At 58.1% G+C, this 13119-nt stretch overlaps 1 protein-coding gene across 9 annotated transcripts in view; it reads left to right on the top strand.

Moving 5' to 3' along the window:
* The window catches only part of LOC105062796 (uncharacterized), a 94042-nt gene that overhangs the window by 13574 nt on the left and 67349 nt on the right, over positions 1–13119 (top strand). For 8 of the 9 annotated variants that reach the window (XR_012501499.1, XM_074350049.1, XM_074350047.1 and 5 more), the window contains one exon: positions 9756–9905. Coding sequence is in view for 8 of the 9 variants with exons in the window: in XM_074350049.1 (XP_074206150.1) it covers positions 9756–9905 (150 nt within the window). In the remaining variant the exon portion in view is untranslated. Of the gene's footprint in view, positions 1–9755; positions 9906–10768; positions 11191–13119 lie in introns of all 9 variants that reach the window. The other variant, XM_074350050.1, reaches the window with a different exon arrangement.

Raw genomic sequence — 13119 nt, 5'->3', positions numbered from 1 at the left:
AGAAACTCAGGGAGCACATTTGGGGAGTCACTGGTTTAGCCTACGGATTTGTTTTAAAGCAGATCTTTACTTGCAGATGTCACCCTCTATCCTGGACACTCACCTTGTCCCTGAGGGACCCTATGCAATGAGACCCATTTGTAAAGTCCAGTTTGTTCAAGGGTCAGGAATGGGTAGTGAGGTGAGAGCCTCTTTGTGGCTGGAGTTGGCGTCCAGGTGTCTAAAGGTGAACGGAGGTGGGGAAACACTGTACGTGCTGTGGATGGGCGGGTGGGAAATGCCGGGCACGTGGCTCTGCGGCTGGCTGGCTTGGAGTGGGTGCTGCGCCCCAGCGGGTGGGGTGAGCCAGGCCCCGACACCAGGACGTCCCCTTGATGAAGGTGCTGAGGGTTACACAGCACCGTGCCCGGGCATCTGCCCTTTACCTAGGTGTGGCGACCGCAGCCCGGCCGTCCTCATCCTCAGGGCTTGGAAGTGCAATGGCAGGAGCTCAAAAGAGCCCATCAGAATCTTTTTAAAAAATATCCTGTTTTTAGTTTATTTTTATTATGGAGAATTGAAACACACACAAGAGCAGAGGGACCAGCTCTTGGGTACAAGCCCTCAGCTCCAACAGTTATCAGCATTCTGCTCTTTTTACAAAAGATGCTGATCCTGAAACACTTTCATTAATTTGAAAGCAGAGAGCTAACAAGCAATGATGTTAATTTAACAACACACTTGTGAGCGATGTTGAAAAGCCAGCTCCGCTTTAAAAAAATGACAGGAGCACCACCCAGCCTGCTGTGACCCCGCAGAGGCGGGAACACGTGGGTCCCAGTCTGAGCACCTGCGGGGAGGAGGTGAGAGGGACCCAGAGGGTCTTAGGGCCTGGCCCATGGCCCAGAGGCACAGAGACTTTGTAAGGTGGGGTGTGGGGGGTGCAGTGATGGACCAAACGGATGTGCCCAGTGAGGTGCGGGACAGTTTCGGGTTGGCGGCAGTTGCTTTCTTGTCTTGTGGCCACACTGCCCTCTGTGACAGTGAGAAGGATGTCTTCGGAGCCGGACCCTCGTGTCTACACACTTGCACTCCTCTGCAGGAAAGGCTGTGTGCCCTGTGCTGGGGATAGTCTGGGCGGCGACAGGTTGAAAATGGAACAAGCTCAACAAAGAGGTTCAAATAATAAAAGGGGTGATCTTGGGGTGCCTCGGCATTGTGAAGAGGGGTCAGGAGGCTGCCGAGTGAAAGGAGGGAAACCCTTGCAGGCAGAGGCAGTAGTGAGAGGGAGCAGTGTCGAGGGGACAGCGTGGTCTCCCCCAAGCTGAGTCCAGGGCGTTTGCATGTGTGTGCACGCACTCATGTGTGCCCCGCCCTGCACACGGGGTGAGAGCAGTGACCGTGGGTGCGGGTGCCGTGAGCATGGAGGTGTGGGAGCAGGGATCGGGGGTGCGGGTGCCGTGATCGGGGGTGTGGGTGCAGTGATCATGGGGGATGTGGGGGATGCTGTTCCCATCGTCTGCTGATACTTGAACTGGTTTCTCAATTGTTACGGACTTAGAAAAATTTTTTTTGGTGTGTCATTTCCTCTTATGAAGGACCCCTCTGAGGACACCAGGGGCTCTCTAGGAGAACACACTTGCCTGCTTAACTACCCGGCTTGAAATCCTAAGTGTCTGCCCTTCCTTCCTGAGGTGCTGGGGTGGGGTCCACTAGGTGGTCCAGGTCTGACCCCAGGCCTGTTTAGCTTCTTAAGTTTTCATATGCTTGGGGCTGACCAAACGCCCTGCAGAGGAGCCTCTGGGGGAAGCCCAGCAGAATTCCACTGGGGGACAGAGGGTAGGGGGGCGCTCACATGCACTTCAGCATCAAAGGGGTGTTTGACTGTGTCTCTGAGTCCCTCCCCGTTCTGAGATGGCCCTTTCCCACTGGAGGAAAGAAGGGAGCTCCAGGGGCAGGGGTCCCAGGGGCGAGGCTCGGGCCCTGTGTCTACCCTGGACTTGGTCACCTTTCTGGGAGGGGGATCTTTGGCCCGGTGAGATTATGCCCCACCTGCCTGAGCCCTGTGGAATTAGCACTAGCATGGGGTCTCCTTTAGGGAAGGGGTGCAATGCATTGCACACTCCCAGGTCCACATGGAGACCAGGGCCCTGAGCAGCCCCTTGGCTGAGGCCATGAGAGCCCTGTGGTCCTGGGCCATCATCCCCTGGGAAAGGAGCCCCAGGCAGGGTGTGGTCCTACTGGTCAGCCATCACAAAGGGGTGGCCCTTTGTGTGGGCCTCTGGTGTGCCAGCCCTGGCCTGGCCTTGGAGCCCAGAAGCTCACGGTCAGGCTCTGGAGGATGGGGTTTCTTTGGGACTGCAGCCTGGCCACACCAAAGAGGTGTCCATTTGGCCTGTATCCAGTGCTGGGGGTCCCCCAGGAGTGGGGGGCACTTGGAGATTCCCCACCTGAGAGGAGGTCCACTGAAGGGTGCTGGATGTGGTACAAGTCTTTCCCAGGCCAAGTGACAGTTTCCCACTTGGGACCTCAGGTACCCGGGCACAGTCCCCGTGTGTGCTGACTGTGGCCCATAGTGGGCCCAGGCGCTCCCTCAGAAGAAATCTCTGGCTCCACCTTGGCTGGGAGAGATGAGTACTCCTCTCGATCCTGCCCCCCACCCCGCGCCCTGGGCCCTGACCACGGGCGATTCTGCCTGGGCTGGTTTCTAACTCACCTGGCCCAGGTCCTAGGCACCGTCCTGGAGCCTTCGTGGAGAGCCTGCATGTTGACCTGCTGCTGTTTCTTTTCCCTCCAGACGCTGCCTCCCCCACCCCACTCCCAATCCTGCAGCCCGTGGTCACCCCCATCTTTGAGCAGCTCATGGTGACCCCAGGCCTGTCTCCCCTGTCGTTTCTGCACAGCCCGTGCTAAGCCACGTGGCCTCCGTCTTCTGTGCACCTCCTGCCAGGCCATGAGTTCAGAGGGCTTCAAGGGGAGAATTAAAATCCTGAGCCCTGGGGAAAACCTCTGGGGTGCCTGGCTTGGATTAGTAGATGCGCTGGGCATGTGAGGAAGCTCCAGTCTGGGAAGACGCAGGGGAACACCCAGTCCCAATGGGTAGCATCAAGGTGGGAGAGCCCTGGGGGCTCCCAGGGTGGGGTGAGAGGTGGTTGGCAGATGTCCCCACCCAGTCTTAATGAAGTGTCCCCTCCCCTCAGTGATCCTGTCTCTCAGGAAATCCCTTTGACTGGTTCTCCTGGGGTGGGGGGCAGCTCTCAGCTCCCGGGGGGTGGGTGAGTTTCCTACTTGATGAAGGGTCTGCAGGTGGTCTGAGGTGGAGTGGAGGGGGAATATGTGCTTTGTTTGTGAGGTAAGCTCTCAGATTTCCTAACTGCGGTTAACTAGTTATCCTCGTGCCGAGCAGGACAGGTTTGCAGCTAATAGAGCTGGGGAGGTGAGTTATGGGGAGAAGGGCAGAGCTGCTTCCCCCTGAGTGGGGCTCTGGAGGCTGCAAGGAGCCCGTGAGGGATACAGGGCTGGGGGCAGGGCAGTGGGGACATGGGGAGCACCTGCTATGGGTGGCAGTGAGGGAGACACCACTCGGGAAGGGCGCTGACCGCACACATGGCAGATTGTGTGTGTGTGTGTGTGTGTGTGTGAGAGAGAGAGAGGGAGAGAGAGAGACCCAGGACCCTGGCGCGTAAGGACCAACTGGTCAGTCATCTCAACAAACCAACACACTGGCTCTTTTCTGGCCCCCAGGGACTCCCCGTTCATGTTTGTAGTCTAACCCCGAAGATGAGAGAAAGGAAGCTAAGATGATGAGAAAACCTCAGTGGGGGGTGTCTGTTTCTCTCCATGATAGTTTTCTTGTAAGGGCCTCTGACTTCACAGCCTTTGGTTGTCTAGTGAGTTAATAGGCAGCTGGGATCGGCTGGTTGAGAAGCCATGTCACTGCAGACATCAGGACATGTTGCCTCTTCTGTGCCTTTATTGTTGGTGGTAAAGCTGGAGTCCCTCCCTACTGCTCATCTGGTGACGGATCTGAGAGTTGGGACACAGTCTTATCAGATCTGATCTGAGGCGGCCTGGAGAGAGGTTGGGGAGTGCAGGTAGCAGCGCCGCTGTCTGCCTCAGAGTCTTCCCTCCGCCCCTTTCCAGCAGTGTGACCAGGCTGGGCCTCCTCACCACCTGTGCACCCTCAGTTGTTCATTCAGCCAACACCAGGGCACATGCTACAGCACGAGAGGCTCTCTCCCAGTCTCCCAGATCCGTCACTGGACCTGACAGGCTGAGGCCCCTCTTGAGGGGCAGACAGGCAGGGAAGGTGATAAGTGAGTTAAGGATGTAACCGTATTGGAAGACAGAAACTGCTAAAAACAACAAAAAGAAAGGTTCGCAAATACTAACAACTATATATAAGATAGCTGAAAAGCAAATTTCTTCTGTAGGGCACAGAGATCTGTATTCAGTATTTTGTAGTAACCTGTAATAGAAAAGAAGTTGAAAAGGAATATACGTATGTGTATGTATGACTGAAACGTTATGCTGTATGCCAGAAATTGACACATTGTTACTGACTATACTTCAATTTTAAACAATACAAAAAAAAAAAGGAGAAAAAACTGGATCTGGCTGGTAGGAGAATCTTGAAAGTACAGGTGGGAGTGTGTGCATTGTTTGACACGGTGGTCACGTAGGCTGGTGAGAAGGTGACAGTTGAGTGGTGCTCCGGGAGGTCGGGGGTGAGCGGGTGCCGTACTGGGGAAAGGGTTCCTGCCCAGAGGCCCCAAGCAGAGGAGGCCAGGCCGGGGGACACAAGGAGCGTAGGATGTAGGGGCAGCAGGGCTGGGCCACAGAGGGCTCTGGGCCCAGGGGGACTCCGGGCCAGGAGGCTAGAGCAGAGGACAGAGCCATCTGACCTTGGCTGCTGAGTTCAGGGGATCCTAGGGGAACGGGAGGAGGCACTGTCAGCAGCCAGGCAGCGGCTGGCGCTGGGGGTGGCCAGGTGCCCCCATCTGTGGAGTGGCGGGCCTGGTAGGATTTGCTGATGGTGGAGATGAGTCCATGGCCTGTGCATTTTCCAGGGGCCTGGTCAGCAGAAGTGGGAGAGGCTGCTGGGGTGAGTGTTGGGGGTGACCAGGGGTTCCACCAGGGCCTGTCCCATGGTGGGTTGAATAGACCCCCCAGCTGGAGACATGCATGGGCTGGGGAGGGGCACAGCTGGCTGAGCCAAGCGGAAAGCGTTGATTTGGGGTCTTTGACACGGGGATGGGGTTCCAAGTTGAGTGTGAATGAGACACCAGGAGGGGTGATGTTTGGGGTGCAGGTGTGAGGCTGGCGGAGGGGCCCAGGGCAGGGGAGCTGATGGTCCTGAGCAGGGTGGGCTGGATGCTGGGACCTGAGCCTGGGCTCAGGATGTGAAGGTGGCCCTGACCTGGTCACAGATTGCCCAGAGCAGCCATGGAAGGGAAAGCAGGCTGGGGTAGGGCCAAGGCCAGGGGCAGGGTCGGGGAGGGTGGGTCTTTTCTAGGAGTTCTGCTGGAAAGGGGAGGAAAATGGGCAGGTCTGGGGAAGGAAGAGGAGTCAAGAGAAGGGTCTCATTTTCAAGGGGAAGAAATAATCATACATCGGCTGCTGAGGGTAAACAGAGAGAGTGGCAGGTCCCAGCTGGAGGGGAGAGGGGAGCCCTGCTGGCGAAGGAGTGGGACTGGCTGGGATGGCTAGAGGGAGGTCCCCAAGGGAGGAAGGGCAGACGACGATGACTTCCTTGCGGCTGGAGTAGCACTGGGCACGCGGATGTGCGCTCGTGGGAGACGGCTCTGTGGGGTGTGTCCTCTGCCGGTGCCAGGCACGTGCATGGAGCTGGCTTTGACCAGGTTGGAATTTCCAGAGTGTGAGAAGGGCATGGGGCTGTCCTGTTGGGCCGTGGGGTTTCAGCCGGAAAAGGAAGCCTTCAAAGGGTGGGGAAGGTGCAGGATTGGGGTCCAGGCAGGGCCCAGGCCTCCAGGGCAGCATGGGCTGTGAGCAGGTCCTTGGGGGCCTTGTATGCTGAGGCCAGGCGTGTGTGGGAGGTACGCCAAGGCCAGGAGTGCAGGGCAGGTACAGGGAGGCCAGTATGTTGGGCTCCCGGCTGTGTACTGCCCTCTGCAGCTGGGGCCCCTGAACTTCCTCAGCGTCCCCATGTCTGTAGAGTGGGGTTGCCGGGCGGGGGTGGTGAGGACTTGTCACTTCCGGGAGGCCTTGTGGCCACATGCTCTGGGGTGTGTGGCGCTCAGCCTCCACCCCAACACACACCCTGCCCCGAGCAGTTTCCCCCTTCCCTCTCAACCTGTTTCCCCCTTCCCTCTCAACCTGTTTCCCCCATCACCTCTCTTGCTGCCACTGTGAACCAGCACCCTCTCCAGACCACACCTGCCGGCAGGTGGCCTCTAGGCGGGTTTCTCTCTGCCTTGTCATCTTCGTCACTTACTGTCGATTAGGCAGCTAGTCGTTAAACCTCCCCGTGCCCTGTGGGTTGTCCCTGCCGTGTGCCCATCACCGTGGCTCCTGACTGCGGGGAGGCAGTGAATGAAGGAGGGAGGCAGGTGTGCAGGCAGCGTTGCCATCGTGTGGGTGGCCTCTTCATCTGCCTCCTGGGGGAAGGTCAGCGGGGTGCCTGGAAGCACACTGGGTGTACGAATGTGAGTGCACAGCACCAGGCAGGGGAGGACCCCCCCCCCATCAACCCCCGGATCTCTGCACCTGCCTCACCCTACCCACAAGACTTGCACTGTGGGGCGGGGCTGGGGCTGCTGTCCACGTGAGCAGCTCAGACGGTGTTGACGGGGCAGCCAGGTACTCAGTGAGCGCCCAGCGGGGCCTCGGTCTCCCTGGGGGATCACCATGGGTGGAGTAAAGGGAAGGTGTGATGAAGGTGGGTATAAAGGAGGTGACAAGGTGGGACTCCCGGTGACCCAGCCCGCCGCCACTCTGCAATTGATTTTTCCCAAACTGTCCAGCCTCTACTGGCTCTTCTGCCTCCCAACCCATGTCTCACCTCTCTGCCCAGACCTTAGTGGGAACCCCTACCTCCCTTGTTTCTGCCACAAGCCAACTGAGGCCTTGCTTTCTGGAAAAGCCGTGTCTTCCAGGCCCAAGAGGGTGGCCTGTGGCGTCCTGCACCCTGTGCTGAGCCGACCCTGGGCACCTGGCCCCTCAGTTGGACTCCTTGTCCTCTGCCTGACTGTGTCCCCCACCTGACAGTGACAGCTGGGTTCCTCCGCAGGGGTCTGCGGAAGCTGTGGGGGCGCCGGGCTGGGAGGGCATCTCAGGAGAGGTTACTGCTGCATCCAGGGAGGGTGTCCTGTGTGTTGTACGTTCTTTGTGTTCAGAGCCTTAAGCTGAGGCTGAGAGGGGCCATGACGATGCCACGAGCGATGAACGGTCTGCTGGGAGAGAAGCACATTTTGTGCAAATTGTTTGAATTTTTAGAAATGTGTCTGCTGCTGTGCCTGTGGGTGCTTTAAACATGCTCAGTGCACATTTAAATATTGACTCTACCAAACTGCAGTTTATTGTTCCATAGATGCCAGTCTTCCTGTCGCCACCAGAGAAGTGCCTTCATATACAGATCGGCATGAGCTGATCCCAAAATACAGCGGATGGTCCTTTAGACACAGAAAACATGCCTGACGCAGGGGCTCAGCACAGCTCCCCTAGGTGCAGCCAGTGCTGGCCATTTGTGTTCCAGCCCTGCACCCGATTCAAGCATAGCTGTCCCAGCTAGGAGGGACAGTCAGATCTGGAGATGTTCAGGGTCACAGTGAAGGTGATCAGGGTCACTTGGAGATGTCCTGGGTCACATGGAGATGGTCAGGTCACATGGAGAAGTCCAGGGTCACGGGGAGACGTCCGGGTCACGTGGAGATGTTCAGAGTCACGTGGAGATGAGCAAGTCACGATGAAGTCTTCAGGGTGACAGTGAGCACCGTTTTTATACGACTTTGGTCCACTCTCCTGTCCCCTCAGTAGAGCCGTCCCTCGACCTGGGTGGCAGAGGTAGGACTCATGAGGTGATCTGCGGCGTAATATTCTTGCATATTTGCGTATTTGTGAGACCGTGTGTGATGTAGGGATGTGCGCATCCTCTCTGTCAGGTGTACGTGAGACGGAGCGGCCCCGGCTGAGCTTTCTGGGGGATTCACCCCCTGCTGGGGCGTTTAGGGAGATGACCATTGTGAGCTGCGGTCCTGCAGGTTCGAGTCCCTCGGCCTTGCTCCCTGTCACCTCCTGTGAACAGCTCTCATGTCTCTAGGTGGTGGTCACTGCCGGCTGCCACCTCCTGGTTTTTTTCTCCTCGTTCTGCTGCTCACCCTGTTAAGGCCGTCTAGCCCATCGCTGCCTGGACTCTGCCCAAGGACTGCTCTGTTTGCCCTGTGCAGTCGGGTGCGGCTGACAGTCCTGGGTGGGGCGTGCTTCCGGTTAATCCACGAGGAGCGGTGTCCCTTGGAACCTGCAGGAAATGCTGGAGTTTAATCGGGCACAAAATCATCCATTTTTGCAGCGGCGGAGGGGCAGCGGTTTTGTACAATGGTTGTAAACACCGCAGCCCCACCAGGAGGTGGGCGGGCGTTCATTCTCTCTCTCTCTCTCTCTCTCTCTCTGTTATCGGCCTGGGGGCCCCGGGGGGATGTGCTGCGTCTGCCGGCCCACGAGAGGCACTGCTTTCTTGTGGCCATAAGAGGTAGGGACAGACCAGCTGTGGAGGACCGGTGGGGAAGTGGGGTCTGATCCTCCCCCAGGCCTGCCACTCTGTGCAGTGCGACCAGGGGCGAGTGGGTCCTCTGTCCGTGTAAAGTCCCCCAAGCTCGGTCCTGGGTGGTCTGGACTGGACTGGAGTTGAGGCAAGGTGGAAGCAGGAGGCAGTAAATGCTGCTGCCCTCAGACCCGCATATTCACTCGCGCATCCTTTCCTGGTCGAGCAAGTCCCAGCCTCTTGAGTCTGGGCCTCGGCTGCCCTGGAGGGGGTCCTTCTCAGCCGGGCCCGTCTCTCGCTTGTCCATCGACGTGGCCTGAGAACCCAGGGGCACTGGGAGAGTCTCTGGACACATTTTTACCTTCGTGCATGTATCACAGGGGTTCACTTCATACCCAAGTGCCGTTCTTTCTTTCTTTTTTTAATCAACCCTCCTTCACAGCTTCTCTCCAGATGTAGCCTTTGCGGAAATAATCACTCTGTCTTCACGTCTAGTTTCTAGGGTAATTCCGAGGGCTGTGGGAACAAAGTGCCACCGACTGGGTGGCTTACACAGTCGACGTTGGCTTCTCACAGTTCTGGAGGCTGGTTTCTCCTGAGGCCTCTCTCCTTGGTGTGGAGACGGCCGTCTTCTCTCTGGGTCCTCACGGTCGTCCCTCTGTGCCTGTCTGCGTTGTAATCCTCTTATAAGGACACCAGTCATGTCAGACCAGGGCCCACCCTCATGGCCTCATTTTAACTGGGTTACCTCCTGGAAGACCCTCTCTCCAAATACAGGCACACTGATAGATTGGGGGTCAGGACTTCCACGTGAATTTTGCGGGGACAGCCCTTGCATCCTTGCAGATGATTCCATTACGTGACAAGCTTATAGCCCCTGCACAGGGTGAGGGGTGAGGTTGCTTCCCTGGCCCTTGGCCACGTGAAACCAAACGGCTCTGCACTTGGGTCTGGCTGGCGTGGTTCTATCATGGGCTGGTTGTCGGGGGACTCCTAGGAGCCTCTGCGGAGTGGGGACCCCTGCGCCCAGCACTCTGCATTGTTCTCTCCCATCCAGCTCGGCGCCAACGCCCTGCTCTTCCTCAGTGTGAACATGTACGGGGTCTTTGTGAGGATCCTGGCTGGGCGCTCCCAGAGGAAGGCCCTCCTGCAGGCCCGGAACTGCATTGAGGACCGGCTGAGGCTGGAGGATGAGAATGAGAAGCAGGTCAGTGTGCGGGGGTCTCGCCCAGGGGAGCATGGGGAGCATGGAGCCAGCGCAGCCTTCTCCCCGCAGGGCACTGGGAGTGGGGCCAGCCTGGCCTGCCTGGGACTTGGGTAGGGACCTCAGGCCCCTGTTGGACCCCTTGCCTCTCTGGGCCAGCCCCTTGTTGATTCAGAGGAGACAGGACAGCAGGGGCACCCTGGAAAGGGAGGTGGAAGAACCGTCGCCCTCCGCCATCCCTGGGTTTTCCCTGTTGGTGACTCGAGGTTAGGGCGGTGGACAAGACACACTCAGGCGGAGGGAGAGGAGAGCTGGGGAGCTGGCGCTTGAGGGGCTGAGCTGCTAGGAAGAGACAGTCACCTGAGTAGCCCTACACCTGCAGCTTGGCTTGAGGCCGCAGGGCACCCCGCCCGCTGGTGCAGAGCACTGTCCCCTCCAATCTAAAGGGCACAGGCTTGGAGGGAGCCGGGCTGGGTTGCTCCCACCCCTAGCTACTGTCAGCTGCACGTCCCGGGCTCACCATTCTCTCAGCAGTTTTCCTCATATATATAACTATTCGAAATTCAGAAGGGAATCTGTTAATGTTAATCTTTCAAAACAGAATCAATAGATTAATGCATTTCATAATTTAATTTATGTATGTATGTATGTATGTATTTATCATTAGCTCTTTTTGTACATTATAGAGATCTTTTATGAAACAATGTTTCCAATGACAAAGATACATTTATTTGAAATGCGGTTAATCCCTCTATTTTTGTTTTAGTTTTTTAATCTATGAAGTTCGAGTAAAATTACAATGAACAATGTGGTTAAAAAAAACCAGCTTGTGTACAAACGTTCATAGCCGAATCATTTCCTAATAGGCAACAAGACTACAAGTCTGTGTGGCCACGAGACCCGCCCCCGGGGCCACGGGAGCCAATCCGCGTGCGTGCGCTGCCCGGCCCCGCCCGGGCGCCCTCCTCAGCGGCGCCCCTCCCTCCGCCCGCCCAACGGTCAGGTCAGTTCGTCAGGCGGGCAGGCAGCAGTTGGTCGAGCGGACTGCGGGTCGTCAGGTCTCCCCAGCGATGCCGGTCCTCCTCCCTCCGACAGCGGCGGCGGCTGCAGCGGCGGCGGCGCGGTCCCTCTGGGAGGCGCGGCGCTGGCCGAGCGGCGGCCGCGGAACTTCGTGTCCAGCGCGGGGGCGGCGGGCGCGCGCCCCGAGGTGGTCCGCGGGCAGGTGTTCGACGAGGGGCCGCGCTGCAGCAACCTGCGACCTCGGCGAGGGCTCCCACGGCGTCGTGTGGTGAGTGTCCGCGCCCCGCTTGCCGGCCGCGCCCTTCCGCGCGGCCCCCGCCCGGCCTCGGCGGACTCAGCTGGGGCGTCGGCGTCGGCGTCGGCTTCGGCCCCGGCCCCGCGACCCCGAGCCCGAGCCCGGGCACGCCCCCGGCCGGGCTGCCCCGCCGTCCGCTTGCCAGGGATCTTGGGCGGGACGGGGCCCGCTCGGGCTGGGGCTTTGCTCGCGGCGCTTCCCAGGCCGGCCCTCGCTGGGCGGGGGAATGGGGGAGGGGCCCGTGTAGGGGGTGGAGGCCGGGACCCTGGAACCCAGGGACCCCTAGGACGGGAACGGCCCCGCTCCCACCGTCGGGTGCTGGCCTCGCGGGCTTCCCTTGACGTCCGTGGGGAAGCCGCGGAGTCCTTCAGAGGCTGGCGGCGGCGGCCGTGGTTTGGAAAGCGGTTGGCAGCGCCGTGTGTTCCCAACCCCGAAATCATCATCTTGTTCGCCCACTTCGTCTGTGTTTTCTGCGGCCGGCTTTGGCTCAGCAGCTTACGTGGTGCCAGGGGTGCTCTCCTGCGCAGGCTTTCTGAACAGGGTGAAGCGGCACCAGTGTTGGTGTGGCATGTTTCAATCTTGAAGTTTTTAAATGGATTTGGGGATGGTCCTGTTGGCGTTTCAGGAAGGGTAAGTCAGCATCGCTGTCTTGATTTCTTAAGAAGTCATTTGGAGTTGGGCCTAATTTGACTTCTTTCCCCTCCTTTACCCTTTGTGCCCTTTGAACTTGTTTTGCGAGGTGGCTGCTTTCCCAAATCCACGTGCCCTGCTGCAGGGATGAGAAACTCAGGGAGCACATTTGGGGAGTCACTGGTTTAGCCTACGGATTTGGAAATATCTCTGGCGCTTTGTTTTAAAGCAGATCTTTACTTGCAGATGTCACCCTCTGTCCTGGACACTCACCTTGTCCCTGAGGGACCCTATGCAATGAGACCCATTTGTAAAGTCCAGTTTGTTCAAGGGTCAGGAATGGGTAGTGAGGTGAGAGCCTCTTTGTGGCTGGAGTTGGCGTCCAGGTGTCTAAAGGTGAACGGAGGTGGGGAAACACTGTACGTGCTGTGGATGGGCGGGTGGGAAATGCCGGGCACGTGGCTCTGCGGCTGGCTGGCTTGGAGTGGGTGCTGCGCCCCAGCGGGTGGGGTGAGCCAGGCCCCGACACCAGGACGTCCCCTTGATGAAGGTGCTGAGGGTTACACAGCACCGTGCCCGGGCATCTGCCCTTTGCCTAGGTGTGGCGACCGCAGCCCGGCCGTCCTCATCCTCAGGGCTTGGAAGTGCAATGGCAGGAGCTCAAAAGAGCCCATCAGAATCTTTTTAAAAAATATCCTGTTTTTAGTTTATTTTTATTATGGAGAATTGAAACACACACAAGAGCAGAGGGACCAGCTCTTGGGTACAAGCCCTCAGCTCCAACAGTTATCAGTATTCTGTTCTTTTTACAAAAGATGCTGATCCTAAAACACTTTCATTAATTTGAAAGCAGAGAGCTAACAAGCAATGATGTTAATTTAACAACACACTTGTGAGCGATGTTGAAAAGCCAGCTCCGCTTTAAAAAAATGACAGGAGCACCACCCAGCCTGCTGTGACCCCGCAGAGGCGGGAACACGTGGGTCCCAGTCTGAGCACCTGCGGGGAGGAGGTGAGAGGGACCCAGAGGGTCTTAGGGCCTGGCCCATGGCCCAGAGGCACAGAGACTTTGTAAGGTGGGGTGTGGGGGGTGCAGTGATGGACCAAACGGATGTGCCCAGTGAGGTGCGGGACAGTTTCGGGTTGGCGGCAGTTGCTTTCTTGTCTTGTGGCCACACTGCCCTCTGTGACAGTGAGAAGGATGTCTTCGGAGCCGGACCCTCGTGTCTACACACTTGCACTCCTCTGCAGGAAAGGCTGTGTGCCCTGTGC

This window comes from Camelus bactrianus, chromosome 22 (genome assembly GCF_048773025.1).
Source record: "Camelus bactrianus isolate YW-2024 breed Bactrian camel chromosome 22, ASM4877302v1, whole genome shotgun sequence".
Classification (NCBI taxonomy): Eukaryota; Metazoa; Chordata; class Mammalia; order Artiodactyla; family Camelidae; genus Camelus; species Camelus bactrianus.
The sequence above is the reverse complement of the archived record's forward strand: the minus strand, read 5'-3'. Positions and strand labels throughout refer to the sequence as shown.